This window comes from Rhinopithecus roxellana, chromosome 17, assembly GCF_007565055.1.
Source record: "Rhinopithecus roxellana isolate Shanxi Qingling chromosome 17, ASM756505v1, whole genome shotgun sequence".
Lineage (NCBI taxonomy): Eukaryota > Metazoa > Chordata > Mammalia > Primates > Cercopithecidae > Rhinopithecus > Rhinopithecus roxellana.
The window spans coordinates 2,854,104-2,876,608 of NC_044565.1; the positions used below are offsets into that span (position 1 = coordinate 2,854,104).

At 43.0% G+C, this 22,505-nt stretch overlaps 1 protein-coding gene across 4 annotated transcripts in view; it reads left to right on the top strand.

Moving 5' to 3' along the window:
• Window positions 1-22,505, top strand: part of BCL2L11 (BCL2 like 11) — a 45,364-nt gene that overhangs the window by 15,954 nt on the left and 6,905 nt on the right. For 3 of the 4 annotated variants that reach the window (XM_030921123.1, XM_030921125.1, XM_030921126.1), the window contains one exon: window positions 10,841-10,944. In XM_030921123.1, the coding sequence (XP_030776983.1) occupies window positions 10,841-10,944 (104 nt within the window). Of the gene's footprint in view, window positions 1-10,840; window positions 10,945-14,719; window positions 14,845-22,505 lie in introns of all 4 variants that reach the window. The other variant, XM_030921124.1, reaches the window with a different exon arrangement.

The window sequence follows — 22,505 nt, forward strand, 5'->3', positions numbered from 1 at the left end:
GTGAACATTTGCCCCCTAATTTACTCTTTTGGGGTCTGCCTTTTTGTTTTTTGCAAAGTGAGTAATCTCTCAGGGAACATCTCCATCGGGCAGGATCATGGGATTTGGTACTGGCAGGTTGCTCTTGGTAGCTGTCTCCCCCACAGGCTGCCCTTGGGTCTGGAGCAGGTTTTAGGTCCAGTCCCGCCCACCCTCCATGGAACCTGGGTGGAGCAGTGAGTCTATCTGAGCTTCAGCTTCTTCAGCCATCAAGTGAGTTCATAGTGCTCACCTCTGAGGGTCATGGGGAGTTTTTCCATAAGCAAATCGACAGAAAGCGCCTGGTGGAAACTCACACAGGAATCTTCCCTTGCCCCTCAATGAGCCCTCAGCCCTGAGGTTAGTGAGTATGACTGTAATGAAGTGCTCTGTACTGCTCTCCGTGGAAAGGAGTTGTCGTTCCAGGAGTATAGGAAACTTCTAGGGAAGTGAATTCATCTGGAAATGCTACTACAATTCTAATCCCCTGGGTCCCAGAACAAACGAGCAAGCAAAAAAGAACATCTTTTCTAGAAACTGGCCTGGAGGGGTTGGGAAGAGGAGGTCTGAATCACTGCTAACCTGCCAGTGAACCGAACATCACCTGAGAAGAACCTCAACTTCTTGGGTAAATCATGGAGAGACATCTGGAAACCTGCCCCACCCCCAGCTCTCTCTGAATTGGGGCTGAGTTGGGGACACCTGCTGGAGACGGCCCATTTGATTTGGCAGAAACTTGAATATAGTTCAAAATGTGTCTTGAGACGTGAGACATAGACTCAAGTACTTTTTCTTGCAATCCAAACTTATGTACTTTTTCCCAAAATAAGGGGTACATTGGTTGCTCGTTGATTTAACCTTAGGAGTGTTCATTGTGTGAATGAAATCAAGACTCCTACAACTGCTTTTTCCTTCTTTTCCCTGAGGTAATTAAACTCCTTTAGTGAGAAGGCAATTAAACAGACTATTGGCCATTGATAATCAAAATTTTGGTATTTCTAAGTGAGTCAGTTATGGATCCTTCCTGGTAAGCTTTTTTCACACACTATGAGGTAGCAGAAGTAAACAGTCAGTATAAACAACGTTTGCCCAGTTTAACCCGTTTGTAAGAGGCCAGGCATTCGTGGTTTTAAGTATTTGCTTAGAATGAATTTGTTTCCCCAATGTCCTCTGGGAAACCAAAATGTGCTTTGTATTTTCTCTTCTCTGCCTTGGACTAGATCCACATGATTCGTGAGTAGAGTTGTGGTTTGCGAAGACAGGTGTGGCAAGAAATAGCCCTGAGACAGGGCTGCTGGCATGCAGCTCTCCTCCTGTTCTGCCTTTCTGTGTGGACCACGAAGCAGGAGTGTGGGCTTCCCATGGAGCATGTCTCCCTTTGAGTCACACATCTGCGCTCACAGTCATTGCCAGCCAGTCGACTGCAAGTGCTGTGTCTGCAAACCTTGCAGTGGGGACTTGACATTGCTTTCAGAGTGAGGAAACCGAACTTGGGGATTTGGACATGAGTCTGGGCTGTGCTTAGTGTTGGAGCCCCAGGTTGAACTTGGGTCTTTGGTGCTGGCAGACTGCCCTCAATGCTTGCTTTAGTTTGGACTTCCCTTTCTTAGGAGTGAAATGGTTTTGAAGCTAAAATTAAAAAAAAAAAAAATCATTTCAAGCTGATAAGAGTGTGTGTGTTAAATGGAAACACGTTCAATGTAAGGATTTCAGCTATTTGAATTACCTTGGGGCCTTTTCTCCCCAAAATATATTGTATTACTGGGTCATAACATGCTTCCCATTCCAGTTCCTAAAACATTTTACTATTAGCAATTTATAGAAGACTTAAGGAGTGGTTGGATACTTTTTTTTAAAGAAGGCAGCTTAAGTGGATGCAGTCTGATTTTCTGTTAGGCATGTGCATCTGCAAAGGTGTCTGAGGTGAGCCAAGCTCAATAACCTGATTTGTTGAGTGAGTTACTTTTCTGTGGGATTAAGTGTGGTGGAGAAAAGACTAAAAGTGTATTTTCTTGTTGATTTGTCTGTTATTTGGTCCCTTGAGAAAGACATTAACCTGAAGTAGTCTAGTAGTGAATTCTGAATAGATACAATGTTAGTATATGTGTGAGTTTACACCTCATTTTTACTGATACTTGAGCATAAATTCTACTAAATTAGTCAAAGCAACTTACCAACTTAAGAAAAAGTTTGATACATAGCATGAGTGCAATATTTGTTGATTTGAAGATACTCTCATTGGCATTTAATGCAATATATGAGTGCCAGCAGTCCCTTCTCTTTTCACTTGGATTTCACCAGTGTGCTCATTTGGAGCTTAGAACTCTGTCCTCTGCAAAGAAAGCCTGGCATACACTGTAGAAGGTGTTGACTCATCTTTGTGTTCCTCTGCTCCTCTAGTGTAAGGTGTGGAGTGGGAGGTTCCAGCAGGTGACCCAGCCCAGCCTTAGTCCTCCCATAGGCCTGTTAACAGCCCTGGGGCAAATGCCTCAGCCTGCCTGGAAATCTCAGTGTTAGGGCCATGGCCCTTCCGCAGTGGTCACAGCAGTGTGGGGAGTTGGTGCCTATGGGGAACTGGCCTACATTGAGTTAGAACAATCCCAATTCTTGTGGGTTTGTTTTGGTTTTTTGTTTTTGAGACGGAGTTTTGCTCTTGTCGCCCAGGCTGGAGGGCAATGGCGCGATCTCAGCTCACCACAACTTCCACCTCCCAGGTTCACGCGATTTGCCTGCCTCAGCCTCCTGAGTAGCTGGGATTAGAAGCAGGTGCCACCACGCCTGGTGAATTTTTGTATTTTGTTAGTAGAGATGGGTTTCCACCATGTTGGCCAGTCTGGTCTCAAACTCCTGACCTCAAGTGATCTGCCGGCCTCAGTCTCCCAAAGTGCTGGGATTACGGGTGTGAGCCACTGCACCCGGCCAGAACAATCTCAGTTCTATCTGTATCACACAGTGTGTTTCTCGTCTAGGATACAGACTCACTGGGTAGCAGCTGTGTCTGCCCTGGAAAGTGGGGGCATCGGCGGGGGGGAGGAGGAGGAGGAGTAGGAGGAGGAATGTGTGAACCCAAACACATGGAAGACCTTCAAAAGCACCAGAACACAGTCTTTCAGCACAGAATTCTATACATCCTTAACTTGCGCTTGTGCTAAGGAAGACGTTACCTCCCGTTCTTTTCCTTCTGTGACAAAAAAGTCATCTGTCTGGGAAGACACGGCACAATTTATTTATACAACATTGTGGTTTACAGATGAGGCCACTGGATCCTCCCTCGGAATTGCCCTTCATAGGGAAGTTCAGTAGCTGCTCGAATGGTTAGCATAATCAAGGTGAAAAGTTTTCCTTTTTATTCAAAATGGGATAAAAAGAAGCAGCTGCCTTTTGTGACTTTAAGTGAGAAGCTTTCATTATGTCTCAGCTCTACCGTGTGTTATCAGTAATCATACCTGTGTTAAGTTGTACTTCACTTTGTATATCACCATTGTAAGTTTTAACCATGTACATAAAATTGATAGGCTTTTTCCATTTTTGTTTTAAAAACTGCCAAAGGTGTAGCTTTTTAGGATTCTGTTTTTGCTCTTATTTTTGAGCTGAGTCTTGGTCTTTCTTATCACGGAGGTGAAAACAAGAATACTTGAGACTTTAATGTGAGTTTAGGAGAAAAGATGTTAATCACCAGTTTCCTGCTACTGGTTTTAAATTTCATAGAGGAAGCCACACTGATTGTGTCATCAGAAATTCTTACATTTTTAGTTTAAATTCTCATCTCCCTCCCCTGTTGCCCAGATCTGGTTTTTTGGCTGGAAACAACTTACAGTAACTTCAAATTAAGCATTTTAATTCTAAAGAATGGTCTTAAGTGAACCATTGTATATAGTTTTCTTATGGGGAAATAAATTGGATAGTTTACCTTGTCAGTAGAAGAAATATAGGAGTTTGTGTTTTTGCACTAAAGTAAGTCCAGGGTTGGTCTTCTTTTAGCTGTCCTTAGTTTTGGGATTATTTTTGTGTTTCAGAATAAAATGGCACAGGTCAGACACTTTTAATCCCCTGAAAGTAATCTAAAGCTATAGAAATGGAGTTGCAGCTGTCCCAGAGACAGACTGGGACAAAGGTTGGTGTGGAAAAACTAAGGAGCAGTAGCAGTATTCAGTGTCCTGTGTCCTTCCCCGGCAGAACACTAGCAGAACACCGAGGGCAGAGAACACTGACACACACTATTCAGAGCAGCGATTTCAGGAGCACACCAAGGCGGGGCCAGTGGTCAAGGGGCTTCCCAGGGGATGTCATAAAAGGCACCTGGAGAGAACTGGTTTAGGACCAGATTTGGCACAGGTTCACTGACAAAAAGTGGGGTGGTGATTGAGAGGGACCATAGATTTCCTTTATAGTCACAGGGGCGGAATCAAGATTGAGGTGGGGCTTAGAAGGGAACATTTCAACTCCCTATCAGGAATAACTTTGTAGCACTCGGTGTTCTTCAGCGAGGACAGCAGTGCCTTAGGAAATGTGGATCTGTCCCAGGAAGTGGGCACATAGGCTGGGAGTCTTAGAGGGCTCCTGCCCAGGTCTCCCACATGGTGCAAGATGCTGGGCTTCTGTCATGACTCAGCTGGGGATGTCCTTGAACATAGGAATCACACACAGCTCAGTCTGGGTTTGTTCCTGGCTTGTCTCCAGCTGCTAGTAAATATGTTAATATGTGCTAGTAATATGTTAATATGTGTGTTAACACAGCTCTGGTGACATGGATAATTAGTTCTTCTGATGTTGAATGAGAAATGAGTAAAAAGGCGTAACACATTAATCTTAATGTCTTTAGACTTGTGTTTTTATTATAAGGGACAGATAATAGTGAAAGAGGAAAAAAATCTCATGAACACTAGTTTCCAGACTTCTGTCCAATTTCACAGCCTTGGTTTACTGTCAGTTTCCAAATGATCAGGCTGGAAATTGATGAAAGCTGTTTCTTTTGACCATGGCCCCATAAAGGCAGTGGGCAGTGCACGTTGAAAGAATAAGTATGAAAACACTGGCCTCATCTCATAAACTTTATTATTGATAGTATTTTATTCCAGCAGCTGTTTTTGAAGCACCGTCTTGAATTCATGTGACTGCCCAGGCTTTTGACACAAATGTGTTCCAGGGAGACAGATTGAGGAAACTTTGAGTACTAATCCTGTCACTTTATTTCTCATAACTTTTATTTTCATCCAGTGGCTCAGCGGAATTGATTGGGATTGCCAAAAAATAGAATGATACAAGTGAGAAATAGACCTGGAGGGAGGTGTGTGTGTGTCGTTGGTTTCTTGCTTATTTTATTTCTCGAGAACCATCAGAGTTGAGGATTTCAACCGTTATTCTGATAGCATTTACCGCAAACCCTGATGGCAGGTGCTGTCCTTTGCCTTATAGCTAACTGGGACTAGAAATAGTTCCATCACCCAGGTGGGTCTCATAAGGAAACATTAGTGGGCTGGTCTGTTGCATCCCTCCTCTTGTAAGCTTTGGATAACTCTGAATTTAGAAAGAGATTTCTGAAGATATTTAAAGAAGGAGACTTACAGAGTTGAATAAACATCCTGGAATTTTTCTTTCTCTAAATGAATGTCAGCTTCAGAGAGCCCACCTGCAGACAGAGGCAGTGTCTCCTCTAAACATTTTCGGAGTAGCTCTTGGAATTGGTTTAAAGCTGGTTTCAGACTCCACAAAGAAATGGCCCTTTACAGGATCCTTTATTGCTTTCGGTGGTTAAAGCAGAATCTGTCCAGAGAGTAAAGGTAGACAGCCCTGCAATGTCTGAAGGACAGGCCTTCTTTCTCCTCACAGCCCTGCAAGTCCCCGGCTGTGCCTGGCTGTTTCCCACAAGTGCCAGACAGAATGTGCACTTTTTGACAAAGTATGTTCTGTGTGTAAAATCCTCTGTCAGTTCTGAGTTGAATATCGATTCAAAGCTTAATTCGCGCTGATTACTTGAAAATCTAATCTTGATTCTACCCGAGTGCTTGTAGATATCTGAACATCTGGAAACAGTACAGAGTGAAGCGTTCCCGTGAGTTTTAATTTGGTTTCTGGTACTACACTTGAAACTCCAGTAATGATAAGACGGGAACTAAAACAGCAGCTGTCCCTCGGAAATGAGGGTCACACCAACCTCGTTCCCAGACTGAGGCGCAGTTGAGAATGCTTACGTGTGGCATGCGCCTGCCGCCCAGTACGCACACCTGAGTCATTAGATGTCACTTTATGGCATCGTCACAGAGAACGACTGGGTTTTGGAGAGAGAATGTCATAATGTGACTTCATTTCCTTGGAGCACTGAAGTAGAGACTTTTGGAGTAGCAGCTCTTGGACATTAAAGAGAAATCAGAAAGTTTAGCCTGACTGATACAGAGCTCATTATGAATTGACAATCTCTCTTTAAAAAAAATAAATTTCCTGCCGTGGCTGCTGGCGCTACAGAAAGTCCTTTGTGAAAGCCCCAGCCTGATTTCACTATCAACCACTTAACCACGGTATTAATTTTTCAGTTGTTGAACTTTTAAGATTTTAAATTACTTTGAGTTTAAAAGTAGTCTGTTGCTGAGCCAGAATAGTTTGTTAAGAAACATGCATCTTTGAGTACAACTGAAGTTCCTTGGTGTTGGAAAATGCCCTCCCCGCTCCCCCAAAAATGGATTAAGAATACTTCATGGTATTTTCCCATAGGAAATAATGTTACTAGTAAGTTCTGGACTTCAAAACATGATTTCTAAGAAGTTTGAAGATTCAGCGGGCACACTTTTGGCAAAAATTGCTTGTATCTGACACATTGCATTATAAAAGTTTTGATTAGTGGGGTTTTTTTTAAACAAGAGAAAGAAAATATGGATCTGCCTCGGAAGTCCCCTCTGCCTGAGTCTGCTGCTTGCAGGATTGGAGCTTTTGCTGTAGATTGCAGCTTTGGAGCTGCTTTACCTCGAGAGCACTTTATATTTTATTGTGCTTTAAAAAAAAAAAAAAAATTAGTGCCGGGTTTATGGAGTGAAGTGCTTTCATAAATGCTGAAACTACCTTTTCTGTGGGTAAAAATGCACCTCATCAGAATTTCCCCTTTGAAGAATTTTTTATGTTCACGTAAAATTGCCAAGTTAAAAATTTGATCTTCCTACGGAGTAAGAGCTTTCATTTCAAATAAAGCCATTTTATTGACCAGGTATCAACATTTATGATGGTCAGACACCTTGCAGATAGCAAAATAAAATATTTATGCTTGGTACTTACTTTCCTTATAAACTAGAAATGTCAACCCAGGCTATCTTTTTGATAGCTTGAATATGTTAGGATGGGAGGAATTGGGTTGAGTATCCAGGTAAGATTCCAGGAGTGAGGGTGGAGCAACGTGTGTTTGGAGATTTCTGTATCCCAAACCCCATGGGCTCCAGGCACACTTTTGGAGGACCATTCTGGTGGATCCCTTTGCCATCGTGGTGGCAAAGCAAACCGATGCTAAAGGAAATAAAAAACTTAATTCTTGTGCTGATCAGTGCCACTGTGGGGCTTCCAGACCCCATTCATTTGTTCTGGTGGATGTCATGTGGTGTGAGACTCACTAATATTAAATTAGTGATGAAGTTAAAGAGACGCTTCCTCTATCCCCATGGAAGATATTTTGTCACTTAAGAAATAATTGAACTTTATGTTGCACTGTATTAACAGATTAAAACTACCCTTTTAAAATCTAGGAATAGGGCTAAAGTAGTCAAAATGAGAGTTTTTGTCATGTAGACTTCATAGCCATGTACTACTGTGTGCATACTAGCTAGGTTTTACTGCAGGATGTTTGCCATTACTTTTAGGTTTATAGATTCAAGAAATAACTATATTTGCTTCTCAAAAAAAAAAAAACGCTGGCTTTTTTAAAAAAAAGTGATAGGTGCTAGTTAGAGTAGCCCCTACAGATCAGTCTTTTTTGCAAAGTGAATTTATAGTATCTATTTCCATAATAACTTTTTAAAATGACACCTAAGTACAGTTGATAGCTGTCTTAGTAATCTGTAGCTGTTGCCAATTCCAGTGTAAGCCTGGTCTCTAAACCATTATCTCTGGTTAATACAACTCTCCTAACTCTGAAATGCTAAAGATAATGTCTCAGGGCTCCAGGGCATTGCCATGGTTTCTTACCTTTTGTCCACCAGGGTCTGGTTGGGAAACCATCTGCATCAGAGTTGCTTAGGGACCTGTAAGAATACAGCCTCCTGTATCTCACATACACACACACACACACACACACACACACACCCTCCATTCTCCCTGCCAGAGCTTAGGGATGTGTTTATATCCATGAATTTATTTAGGCTAATTAATGTTAACTACTGAACTTTTCTTTTTGTGCAAGAAACAGGCCATTTGCTTATTTGCTTCTGCCAAAGCCAGCAGGGCATTTATCTCTTAAGATGAATAAGTTGAAATTGGCTAACTTTTTAAAAGCTCCTACCTGCTGGCTATGTTGAATGCATTCACTAAGTGCTAGTTTTGATAGGTTGGCTTCTGACAGACACTGCCCCTTTGATGGTATTTGGTGGTGTTTGCAATTACCAGCCCAAGCACAAGCCATGGAAGCTTCTAAACCACAGACACAAGTCAAGGTGTTAAAGAGAATCCAGTGGACTTTATTTATGAGTTGGGGGAAATTGATGGGGGGAGTTATTTTTGTTTTGTCTTATAAAAAGTATAAAATATGTCTCCTTGTCCCAAAGAAATTTAGCAGTTAGTTGAAATCAAGTGGTTAATCCACGAGAAGGTAAGCCCCGTGGGAGCAGGGCATGGTCTCTGTTGTTGCTATACCCAGAGCACCTCCTAGAACAATGTCAGGCATGTGAGTGTTTGTGTTTGTTGAGTGGATTTGTGAATATCATTGATGTATTAAGTATTGGGTAACTTGGCCTGCAGTTTTTACCAGTCTGCCAACTTTATAAAACATCAATCTGTAGTTCACAGATATTCTTTTGATAATTGGTGTTTTCTTCACTTCTGACTCCGGGGTTGAAGACAGTTTTCTCTGTCAGTCATGTGTAGAGAGAAACAGATGGAGCTTGAAGCTCAGGAGAGGTGAATGATGGTGTCTTGCTGGCTGGACGTTCATTTGTGCATATGGGTAGGCGCATCTCCTTTAGGAGGATTGCATGAGACCCTTGTGCAGTGGGTGCCCAAACAAAACACTTTTCTTCTTCCCCTAAGGGTAAACTGACTTGTTAAAAGCTTCTAAATCGGGGAACGAACACTTAAAAAGAGTAGCTCTTTAAAGGGCGGTAAGCCCAGGGAAAGGAACTATGACATCAGCATCACCTGGTATCCCATCTACCCAGAAATTTTGTTTTCTCCCAGTTTAGTTCAAAAACTAATTTTAAGACTTTTTATAGATTTGTTAGAAATATTTGTGTGACACAGGTACAATGAAAGTAAATTTTGTATGATTGGCTGTATTCGGAGGCCATGCCTGACATCCTAAAAGTTTCCTGTTCATCAGCCTTGGTGCTTCTCCACCAGGGCTTCCTACAGCAGTTCCTCCCTTTGTGGGATTACTGTTAAATTCACTTGGGAAGGGGCTGGGGTCAGAGAAGATGAGGCAAGAGATTTTAGAGGAATTGGCAAAAACTCTTCAAAGTGTTCACTTTTAAGTGCTTTTATAGAGCTCTGAATCAGTGTCAGTTTTACCGGCCTTTTACAAAAACAAAAAAAACAGGAAGTTATGTTCCTTATTATTGCAAAATCCTATTATCATAGGTTTTTACATATTTTGTTCTGGTGAAGACGTAATACGTGTGTTTAATTGTGAGTACGGTGTGCCCGTTTTTACAGTAAGTTAGCATAAGTTACACGTGAATAGCGGTGGAAATCCAAGAATTTTATCTCGTTTCCTGTACACTTTACTGAACTGTTAGCCTCTGAGTGTAATGCTTTCCTGGTGGCACATGGAGAATATAATCTTCCTAATGCATAATGGGATCTTTTGACAACTCACATTTTTGTTCTCCTTCAATTTTGGCTGTCACATGGCTTTTAATGGTTTCATTAGTAAACAGATGAATGTACTGGGTGTGAATGTTAGTGACAGCTTAATGAAAGGGCAGTCCTCCCTCTGTCTTCTTTCAGAAATGCCTTTGCTCTTAGACCCAAAAACATTTTTTCTCTCCATATGGTGTTTGCAGACTTGAGCTCATCTTGATTGGATGCATTAATATTGAGACAAAACATGCAATTATGCTTTCCTTTGGCCCTGGGGTAGCCCTTCTGAAGACAGCTGTCTGTATCATCGTACCTGCTTTCATAGAAACCAACTCATTCAGGTTTCTCGGGGTTTCGCTTATTTGGCTTTGAATGGGACAGCCATTTCACCTCATATTTTTAGATAATGTTTGAAAGTTATATAGGAATTTTTACCTTGTAATAAGATCAGAATGATTATTTTACTGAAAAACTGAATTGTTATGTTATAATTATGTTTCAAGCCTATTTCTTTGGCAGGATTTTCCATTTTCTTGTGAGTAACTTCTTGAAATGGAAGTGTGTATGAATGGGTCGGAATGAATTCAGCAATTCTGAATCTCCAGTTTTGAAAAAGGAAATTTTATTCTATATATCTCGTATTCTTTAACCAGAGTTATGTAGAAGACTGTGCCACTCTAATCTTTAATACATGGCTGTAGTTCTTGAAGTCAGGGAGCTCCCAGAAATGTGAAAGAGCATGTGAGATGGGCTTGTCTCTAGAGACTTATCTTTGGAACTTTCCCAGTGATCCATGGACCACAGTGTGATTTTTGTTTTGTTTGTTCTGATGCAGCTTCCAGGAGGCAGGCTGAACCTGCAGATATGCGCCCGGAGATACGGATCGCCCAAGAGTTGCGGCGAATCGGAGACGAGTTTAACGCTTACTATGCAAGGAGGGTAATGATGTTTTCTTTACCCCCTTTTCTGCTCACGCCCTCCCCTTCCACACCATATTTTTTAAAAAAGACAAAGTGACTTGTTATAACTACATGCTAATTCTAGAAATGAATACTGTTGCCTAGTTGTGACCTTTCATTGTTTTCTCCTTTCCCATTTTTCATTTATGACTGAGTTTAAGTAATGGCACTTAAATAAAATAATACAGTAGGAGGCAGCAAAGGAATTTTATTAGCAGACTTTAAAACAATGCTAAAATAGGGATTATTTATAGACTTTGAGATAGTCTCACCTAAATATTATTAACATAGGTTTCAATCCATGTAGTGTGCCCCTTGTGCATTTTAGGTCAAAGTTAAAGGTAATTTTTAAACAACATCTTTTGTCACTTAGCACATGGGAGCGATCCCAGCACTCATGTAAAAGACTCTCCTGCAATTTGCAGGGTGACCTGAGTAAGAGCAGGGAGCCGTTGCCCTTGCAGAGCCCATTGTTGTCTTTGAACATTTAATTGTTGAAATGTATTAGGAGGCCACTCATCAATAGCCTGTAACTTTATATTATGGATAATTGACTGCCACGTATTTTGAGCTAATGTTCTTGATTTTTAAAAAAATTTTAGCCTGTATCATCTTCTGTAGTTAGTAGAAGCAGTGTTTTTTTGTTTGTTTTACCTGGGGGCAATATAGGTGACCATTTGGACACCTTTTTCACATGGGAGACTTTTGTTTGTTTTTGAGACGGAGTCTTGCTCTGTCACCAGGCTTAAGTGCAGTGGCGCAATCTCAGCTCACTGCAACCTCCGCCTCCCAGGTTCAAGCAATTTTCCTGCCTCAGCCTCTTGAGTAGCTGGGATTACAGGTGCCCGCAGCCACACCCAGCTAGTTTTATATTTTTAGTTGAGACGGGGTTTCACCATGTTGGCCAGGATGGTCTCGATTTCCTGACTTCGTGATCTGCCTACCTCAGCCTCCCAAAGTGCTGGGATTACAGGCCTGAGCCTCTGCGCCTGGCCACGTGGGAGAGGTTTTTAAATGTGTAGACTTTGACTCCAGGAGTTAGTACCATTGAGAACACCTGTGACTGCTTCTGCTAAAGGGTGCACTAGCAAAAGTGTGATTTAGGGTATTTACTTGTTCACAAAGTTTTAAACACCTCATATAAAAGTATTAATTCAGTTGATTTATCCAAAAGGAAGATACTAATTCTTATTTTGTGGAAAATGTTGTAGTTGTTAATATCATTTATTCTTACCCCTTCTCTTCTAGCTCTATTTTTTTTTTTTTTTCCTGGACATTGTTGTTTCATATAAGTACCTCTTAAAGTTTTTTTTTTTTTAATCTATTTTCTCTTCTAGGGGAGGTCATGCTTAGTTAATTGTTGCTAAGTAAATGGATTTTACCTTTGAATTATTATTTTTCTGCCTTTATACAATGTTTTTTAGGCTTCTTTTAGACAAATAGACATTTTCCCATTACAAAGGACACTTTTAGTTCTTCAGTATGGAATTTCTGTAAGAGTCAAGGATGTTTTAAAACACACATTGGATCTTCCTGCCTTTCTGTGGGGGTGTTTGAGGAGCATGCTGTAGTAATGATTCTGTTGTAAAATGGGAAGTGTGACATTGATGGACTTAAGAATTTCTTAAAATACTGTCTTTAGTTGGCAAAACTCCTGGCATCCTCCACCTGACATAAACCAGCTCACAGAACATATGTTCCTTTCCAGCCTAAATCTGAAATGGCAATTTTTTTGGAAGTTTGGTTGGTTTTATAACTTGTCACTGAAGTAACCATTCCCTCCAGTTCCTCTGCCTTGGTTTACCTAAAGGGATTTTGGTGTTCCTGTGTGTGACTGGACGTGACTGTCTCTTGGTTGACTAGGAAGAACTGGTGAGAAGTGGCACCACAGTGTATTCAGGATGGAAGTGGGGAGGACATGAGTCCCTTTAAGAGTGTAGGTGAATACACTCAAGTCCCGATTCTGAGATTGTGCCCAGAATCCAACAGGATAGATCATTTCTGATTGGTATGGAGACATCTCTGAACCTAGGCAGTGAACTGACCATCCGCTGGGCCTGTCTCCTTCCCATCTGGAAGGGACTTTGTAGACACTCTCAGGGCAGGATCTGCCCTAGATGGGGCTGCCTGAGAGAGAGCGGCGGCAGTAGGCCTTGCCTGGTGCCCACAGTGTCCCCCTGCTGCCAGGAGCTCTGGGTACTGAGATAAGCTCGCACATTCTCAAGGATTTTGTTAGAGATTTTGACTACAGAGCTGGATGTGTTCAAGGATATTATACAAGTTTCTCTTTAAACCATGCAATATGAATGCATGACTCCACAAGGCTTTCCTGTGGGCCTGCCCAGATGCACCTGGTGAATGCACCTCCATGGCTACCGTGAGTGGTCAGTGACAAGACATGGACTAAGGCTGGCGTGGGGACTGGAGTGCATCCCAGTCCCCAGCCATCCTCTTGCAAAGCTGTCAAGGTGGGAAATAGTTTGAGTCACATGCAAATGAAACCTAGGCTGCTAGGTTGTCTTTGTTACCTTGCCTCTCTGTTGAGGATGTGATAGCAGCACCTTAACAGGTTCATAGCCTGCCTCCCCTCCTCTTCTCCCAATGTCATTTCACAGTTTAATGTTTAAGATGGTCATGTCTGTGTTTCCAGTAAGATGCAACCTATTGTTCCCATGCTTTTGGTAAAAGAAATTTGTCTGATTGCAGTATTTACAAGGTTTTGTCATTGTGCATATTCTTTTGCATATCTTAAGAATATTAGTGCAAAAATACAGTCACAAATAATTAAAGGACTTTAGCTTTCTTAGTAGGCTGGGATATTGGGGGAAAGGAGTAGGGATAGATTCTAGGTTATAACACAATTTTTCTAAAACAAAGATAAATATATTCAGATTTTATGAATAGCTCATAACACAAGGCCGGGCACGGTGGCTCACACCTGTAATCCCAGCACTTTGGGAGGCCGAGGTGGGTGGATCACCTGAGGTCAGGAGTTCAAGACCAGCCTGGCCAAGATGGTGAAGCCCCGTCTCTACTAAAAATACAAAAAATTAGCTGGGCGTGGTGGTGGGCACCTGTAATCCCAGCTACTCGGGAGGCTGAGGCAGGAGAACCACTTGAACCCAGGAGACGGAGGTTGCAGTGAACTGAGATTGCGCCATTGTAGTCCAGCGAAACTCCATCTAAAAAAAAAAATAGTTCAAAACACTGGATAATACTCTGGATAGTGACAGAGTGATCTTCAAATCCCAGCTACTTGGGAGGCTGAGGCAGGAGAACCACTTGAACCCAGGAGACGGAGGTTGCAGTGAACTGAGATTGCGCCATTGTAGTCCAGTGAAACTCCGTCTAAAAAAAAAAAAATAGTTCAAAACACTGGATAATACTCTGGATAGTGACACAGTGATCTTCAAAGCCACAGGCACCCGTCTTGATACTTGTTAGATTAAAAACAGTCCATTGTCTGGAATCACACTTAATGGTCCATTGTTAAATATTGGGGGCAGAAATCTGGGAAGGTAATGGGAGGCCGTTTTGGGAAATAATGAATTCAAATTACCTGCTGTCTTCACAAGGGAATTATCCTCTCTTGGCAAGCAGTGTACCTCACTGCGCTGCTTTCGGATGGATATTAACCTTTTAAATACTGACTGTCTTTATTTGCTTAATGCTATTACAGTGTCTTGTCTAAAGTGTTAGTCTTTTATTGCCATGAGCCTTGCGAAGCCTGACAGGATATTTTCCCGTTTTTCCAGTTAGAGAAATAGAGGAAGTTGTCGTGTAGTTGTCATGTATTCAGTCCACTTAAGGGCAGTGGGGAAGCGTTTGAGACGGAGCTGTGGAGGCTGAATCCTTGAAGGAGGAGGTGAGAGAGGCACAGGTGAGCGCAAAGTCCCAGTGCATGTCCCCTCTTCTCTCCCGATGCAGTGTCATTCCCAGCTGACCCTGCCGGGCTGAACGGCCTGGCCCCTCTATTCAGTCGGAGTTTTACTACTTCAGTGGATTTTGGTAACTTCATTTTGAAATAATTTCAGACTTACAAAAATGTTGCAAGAATGACACAAAGAACCACCCTTTTATATCCACCCCATTTGTTTTCATGTTTTCCCTCTTTGTACACTTGTACAGTTTATTTCAGAATAAACTACAGACATGATACTGCTTTTCCTACACTAAAAATACTTCAGTATATATTTCCCAAAAACAAGAGTAATCCCTTGTGTAACCACAGTGTAATTATCAAAATTCACAAATAGTTTTACAGAACTCTTATCTGATCTGTGGACCTTATTCAAATGTACTTGTCCCAACAGTGCCCTTCTCAGGAAAAAAGAAAAGAAAAAGAAAAAATGTATTTCCTAGCCCAAGAGCCGATGTAGGATCATGCATGGAATTCAAGTGTCTTACTTCTGGCTCCGTTAATTTGGAACCATCCTCTGTCTTTGTCTTTTATGACAGTGACATTTTTGAAGAATCAGGGCCGTTGTAATTTACAGACTCCCTGAATTTGATTTATTTGATATTTCTGCATGATGAGACCCACGTTTTGCATTTCTGACAGGAGCACTCCAGAGGTGATGTGTCCTCAGTGTGGCACAGCAGGAGGCACAGGATATCCATTTGTCCTGTTACTGATGAGGTTCACTTTGATCCAAGGTGGTGTCTTCCACTGTGAAGTTAGTACTTTTCCATTTAATATGACAGAGCTTATAAAGGACGAAGAGCTTTCCTTTCTCTCTTATATAATTATTTAGTATACCAACTTGGATTCATGGATTCCTGTTTTATTCAATGGGCTACAATGTGTTACTCTCAATATTTATTTTGATGCTCAGATTCTTAAAGATTTGGCAGGAGGCACCAGTAGTGCAGGCACAGGGAGAACCAGTTGTGGGACAAAGCCCAGGGGCTGTGAAGGTCATGGAGCTCTTAAAAGGCATTTGTTGCTGAATGAACTATGGCCAGAGGGCCACTGATGCTCACAGCTCTTCTTATGCAGGTCTGCTGTGCGGGGCGCTCTATAAGACTCCAAGCTTGTGAGACTCCTAGTGGAGAGTAGGGAGGCTATTGGTAAAGGCTAGATAGCACAGGGATGTTAGTGGGCATGGAGGGAAGAGAAGTTCTCTGAGAAGCTAAATCTTTATTTTGGAATTTGTGAGAAAGTGAGCAGCTTGCCTTTACCTGAGTGGTGTAGTGTTTGTATTTCTGCAGCCTGCACCTTCTCTTCCTCGTGAGTGTGTCAGCCCAAGACAGCCAGACTGTTCTTCAGTAGCCGTTGCCAGTTTCTTTCATCACCCAAACTGTGTGAGTGCATGTGCCGGTTCATCTGCTGGACACAGTGCCAGCAAGGATAGATTGCGATCCTCTGTAGATGTGGAATAGAGGTACTGGAAGGATAGTGTCTACTTGGGTGGGAGTCTTGACCATGGGCCGGGGCTGCGATCCGAAGCCCTTAGAATGTAAAAATGCTTGCTCTTGGAATAACTGGAGCCATTCTGCAACCAACATGCCTCCCTGTTTTCCCTCCACCACCCGTAATACTGAAGCTGGAGTTGTTTTCCTTCTGTGGCTTCTAGGTTCTTCGCAGTCAGGTTGTCCAGCTCAAGTCACTCCATGTGCAGGAACACTGCTCTTGGCTAACTGTGACCTGGGCATGTCCTGGTGGTGTGCTGCAGTGGACAGCAGCACATGAAGCTGCTCTCCAGATGAGGCCAGCAGTGAATGAAAACCCTTTCACTGTTTGATCACAAGAAACAGTGATCTTTTGTTTACACTGCCTACTTCCTACTCTGTCCAGGGCATGTGCAGACATGAATTGATTGAAGTGCATGTAGACCAAAATCTAGCCCTGAATCAGACAAAGTAGAGTTGAGAAAGTGGCTTGCAGACTGATTTTGATGGAAAGAATTTAATGTGTCATTACATTAGCATTTTCCTATACTATATATGAATTTGAAATACTTACATGCTCTCCTTCTTAAGAAGTGAAATCCCCAGTGCTATCTCATTCTTGTTTTTATAAATGGTGGTCATTCTTCTGTGAATAATGGACAAAGGCAAGGACTAAAGTTTAGCCTGCTTGTTGGTAATTGCACAGACTGAACACAAACCCAAATGTGTGGTCTCAGCATACTTTGGAGGTCTTCATTAATTGAATGTTGGAGTTGAGTAAAAGAAGTTGCTTTCTGTTACTGGCTGTGAAAAGAGTCGTGGAAATCTGCACATCAGATATTAAATTCAAATTAGACCTAACTCATGCAATGATAGGTTGCCCCACACTTCACTCACATAAGTTTATAGAATGCCAGTTTTCATAACAAAGGCAGTCATGAGGAGCTTAGATAAGCTCCTCATGTACCTGCCGTTGATCAGTGGGGCAGTTTTCAGGTTCATCAAGAGTTTTCCTTAGAGCTGGAGGAGGCAGCTCAATGTTTGGATTTAGGAGCCTTCCTTGCCTGTCTTAGACCACCCCATTTCCATCCCACAAGTACAATGGCCCGAGGTGATGAGCTCCTTGGTTCTTCCCTCAGACTTTCAGGAGCACATGTGGCTGGGATTGTGTGGACTATGGATTGCTGGTTTTCCAAACAAGCACGTTCTGTTACTCGTTGAAGCCAGAGTGTGATCTTGTAGGAAAACATGAAGCGTGGGGACTTTGGGGTCAGACCTAAAACCCTGGCTCTACCCTTAACCTTTAGGAGGTCCATTTCCTGGTCTATCCCTTAGGCATGTAGTGAAGATTAAGAACATTTAGAGATGGAGCTAGAAAATTCGTATTATCATCTGTTATCATAATTCTGTTTCCTCTCACTTTGAACTGTAATTGAAACAGTTTTCAATTGGTCTTTGGCGTTTAGAAAGGGAGATGCCAGGAACTCTGTTCACCTGTCTTATCTTTTAAATACTCTGGAACTGCTTTTTAAACGAGTTGTGTGGTTGACCCTACTGCACATGCTGTGTCTGGGTGTAGGCAAATATGAGATGAGGCTGAGGCACTGGTGTGTGTTTAAATGGCTGGGTGGGCATTGGGCTAGAGGACTTGTGCTTGTTTGCACCACGTGTGAGTGCTTATCTGTTTGGCAGGTGCCTACACCTGCAGGGCTGCCTGGCTGCTCTGGATCAAGGCCATGAACACGTAACCATGAGGAAGGAGATGCAGGTGCCTGGAGGGGGACTTCAGGAGGTCTAACTGGGGTTTTGTTTTTTTTTTTAAATCTCTTGAGGAGGAAATGAAGATGCACACAAACTAAGACTTGGCCCTGCTGCAGACGCTCGAAAATAATAAGCTTCTCATACCATCCTTCACTAGACTTCTACCACCTGAAACAAAGTGGAGAGGTTTTAATTGTGGTTAAACTATGTTACATCTCACTTAGCTTTTTTCTGAGGCTGGAATATTTTGGAACAGTGTGTTTCTTCTCTGAATCTAATATTCCAACTACTGGTGCCTCACACAGATGTCAGAACAATCTGTGTCTTCTCTGTGGTTGGCCATAGAACAGTGACGACTTCAGAAGTGGCAGGCGGGAGTCATTCCCCACTTTAGCCAGCACCAGGTCTGGAGTCTGACAGGCTAGAGACCTACCAAGTGGAGGGCTGTGCTGTGCTGCCTGAAGAGCCTCAGTGCACAGCCTCACCCCAACATTCACTGGAGAAGAGATTTGTCTCACAAGATGCCTTAACTATAATAATTTCTTTGAAATAGTGTGTCAAAAATAGGATAAAAGTTTGGCTTATGCAAATGTAGTTTTTATCTGACTTCTGAAGACCACATTGTCACCATAGCAAATCAGCTGCAGCACCCATAGCTTTGCAGCACTAGAGGAGAGTGCTCTACTGGTTTGGGGTGAAGGTACCATGCATCTGGGAGGGAACTTCCCAGTGCCCTTTCCCCAGCTGTGGTGACATCAAAGTGCAGTAGGCACAAGCTATGCAAATATCCCTGTTGCCTTGGTGATGAACAGAAAGTGGATTTGGTGTTGGGCAGTATTGTATCAATCTCCTCTGACACCTGAAAACAGCATGCATGTGGAACCAGCGCTGAAATACCAGCTCAGCTGCCATTTGACTGTGGTTGTTGGTCTGAAAGTGGAGAGAGACCAGATCTTCCTGAAGAGCTCCACATGATGCTGACTATGTGCTGGGCCTTTTTCTCTCTGACCTCTATGTCACTCGGTTGCCAGTTAAAATGCTGTTTAGACTGCTGGGTTATGAACGGGTAGTGGGGTGGTAGTTCTAACAGAATCAGGGGGGCGACTCCTAGTCCTCTGTCCCACCCTGCCACCTCAGTGTCCCTAAAGATGCCATGACAGCCCCTGGGTATTCCCAGGCTCCTGGATGTCCATCCCAGGCCCTCTCTTCTGCAGCCTGTGGGGATCAGGCACCAACCAGAGAGAGACTGCTTCCTCAGTTGCCTGAGCCTGGAACAGAGATTCCCTCTGTCCTTTCTGGTCTCACAGTCCAAAATTCAGCCTCCTATTATATATAATATATAATAATATATAATGTATGTATAAATACTTATATATAAAAAATAACTTTCAGGACACCCTATACATTTAGTGTTGAAATTCTGAAAGAAACAAGTTTTCGAGTAAGTTAAATTCCTCTGCATCTCAGAGTTGTATAGGTATACCTTATTTTTGAATGCCTCTTAGAATTAGGAATTGAGCTTGTTTTGATATGACGATGAAATTGTCGTTTTTCCCTTGTTGCTTTGACTGCCAGGAAACTCTTAACTGTGGCTGTCTTACAGCATATTTCAACCCTGGTTCCCAGGATAACTCCTTGATGTCATGTCTGATGTCAGCCTTTTTTAAAATTGTGTTATGCACATTTGTGCTTTTTTAATTTAAGTCCCCCCTTGAGCCATGCTATGTCTAGGTCTGTGATGTACTTACTGAGTCCTTTGGCCCAGTGGGTGTCAACCCTGCCTTTGGAGTATGGATGAGTGGGCTGTATTCTGAGCTGCATTGTAGGAATCATTTAGTGATTCTCAATTCTCACTCCAGAACCTCTGTGACCTCAGCTTAGCCTGAAACAAGGCCCCCTTCAGGTCTGAGGAGCAACGGGCCCTTCCCAGCACAGGCACAGGGACAGGGCATGGGAAGAGGGAAGGTGCTGGCCTGAAAGCTCTCGTTTAACTTCTGTCCTGCTTCTGGCATTCCATCTTCATGTGGACCAAGAGTACCTGTCCTGTCCTGCCACTGTCTTGCACCACCCTTTGAGTCACTTGCTTGACCAACTCTGTAGTCACTGGCTGCAAAACAGCATAGGGAATGCTCCCCTGGCACTCACGGTTGTTGTGGGGACTGAAAAGCATGGGCTAGGTTATTTCATTTGTGGTGCCATGGCAATTCTTCCATCCCCAAGCTTGGGCACACAAAGTCCAAAGGCCTGGAGTGCCCTGTGCAGCTTTTCAAAGGATTGACTCCTCTCACTGTTGGAGAGAGAAGCTGAATCCAAAGCTGCATTCTATAGGTGTCTGGTGTTCAACCTGACCAGTTCCCTGGAGCCAGGGCCTCTTTTCTTTTCCAAGCATCTGCTTCCCTGGACTGAGCAAGAGAGTGTTGTTCTGTGATTATTTTGGCATTAGAATGTCATTAAATTCCCTGACACTTGATTGGTCGTCCCAAGTGTAAATTGAAGATACTCCTGCCCTGCACTCAATGTTCCTTGCTGCAGTGGCAGTGCCAGCCCCTGGCAAGGCAGCAGGAACCCCAAGCTAGGGCATTCCTGTGGCTCAGCTCCTCCCCAGTTGCCACCCAGATGAGCTTGTGCCATCTGGTGTCATGGGGACGTGTGAAGAACTATTTAGGAATTCCCTGTCGAATGAGCGACACCATCTCAAAGGGCATTGTTCATGTCTTCAGAGAAAGACTGCCTAAGTCTATGCTGAGGAAACTTGTAGAGGCAGAATCCTATGCCTTTACACTTAGAGGGCACAGTCTGTGGAGGAGCAATCCTGCAACTTGGCATAATTTTTCCTTCTGGTGTATGATAAATATTTATCCACTACTTAGATTATCTTTACTGAACTGCTGGCCCCTTCTGCCTGTTGGCCTTGCTGCCTCTGCCCAGCTTCTCTCTCCACTTGCACTGCCCATTCTCCTCTTGTACTTCCAAGAAATTCTCCTCTTCCTTTGGGGCTCGATGTGGGGATTCACCCTGGTGCCTTCCTGCCCTGGCTCCCCCACTTCCTCTCTGGCCAGGTTTTTTCTCTCTCTCATTTTATTTGCCTCTGTATTGTCCTTACTTTATTATCTTGTTTACTATTTTGTGCTGGCGACACAGCTATTACCACCAGACCTAGTGGGTACACAGACACATGCCTTGAAGTTGGGCCCCCACCTGATGCCGGTCAGCATCAAGGCCACTGGAGCCCCTTACCCTGAGAGGAGCAGGGGCTGTCAGGAACTGGTTCCTGGAGGGACATACAAGGTTGTGAATGTTGAAGGAGTCATCTTCTGGACACATGGGATGGCCACAAAAGGCAGTTACCTCCAGGTAACCCAGTCCTCATATAGCTCTTGATTTAGATTATGGAGATTACAGTACCTAACTGGGTGGGGCCCTCCTCTTTGTGCACTTGTGATTGTGTGTATGTGTGTCTGTGTAGAGAAAGAGTGAGAGAGGAGAGAACTGTAATATATGGTCACTTCAGTTGTAACTTACTAGCCAATTTGGTCTTTAAAAATAATCTCCTTCACCCAAATGAGTTACTATATCTTCCTAAAGTATTTTTGCAATTTATACTAAAACAGAATTACCCAACCCTGTAAGAAGGATTGTTTTCACTTAAAGGGTGACAGACTGAGAATTATGGGTAAGCATCAGTGAAAGGGTATATTAGTCAGTTAGGGCTGCTGTGCAGAGTTCTAGAGACTGGGTGGCTCACACAACAGGAGTTTATTTTTCTCAGTTCTGGAAGCTGGAAGTCTGTGATCATGGTGCAGACTTAGCCTCCAGACCTGTAGATGCCGTCATCCCCTGTATCTTCACGTGGTCTACCCCAGTGGGTTTCTGTGTCCTGATTGTCTAAGAACACCTTGGATTAGAGCCCACCCCACAGTGACCTCATTTTAACTTAATCACCTTACTGATGACCCTCCCTATCTCCACTTACAGTCACAGTCTGAGGTCCAGGGGGTTAGAACTGCAACAGATGATTTGAGGGGACACAGTTTACAGTTCAGCCCATAAAGAGAAGGACACCCAGAAGTTACAGGAGGGAGTGGAGCATCTTCCCTGTTTATATTTATTTTAATAGTTTTTTTAAAAAATGCTTTTAATCAGGAAAGACAGTGTGTCTTTTTTATATTACCCAGTTTGGGAGTGGCAGAACTTAAATGCACTTGTGATACACAGATGTCTCTTCCACCTGATTAAGAACCACTGTAGCAGACGCAGACTTACTGGACTCTAGGCGGGAGGCCAGCTCTGCAGACACAGCGGGTCTCAGGAAGACGGTCCAGGCGTGGCTGCTGATGCTCCTTTTATGGGTGTGTTTATTGTCTTAGCCCACATTAGATGTGAGGGGCC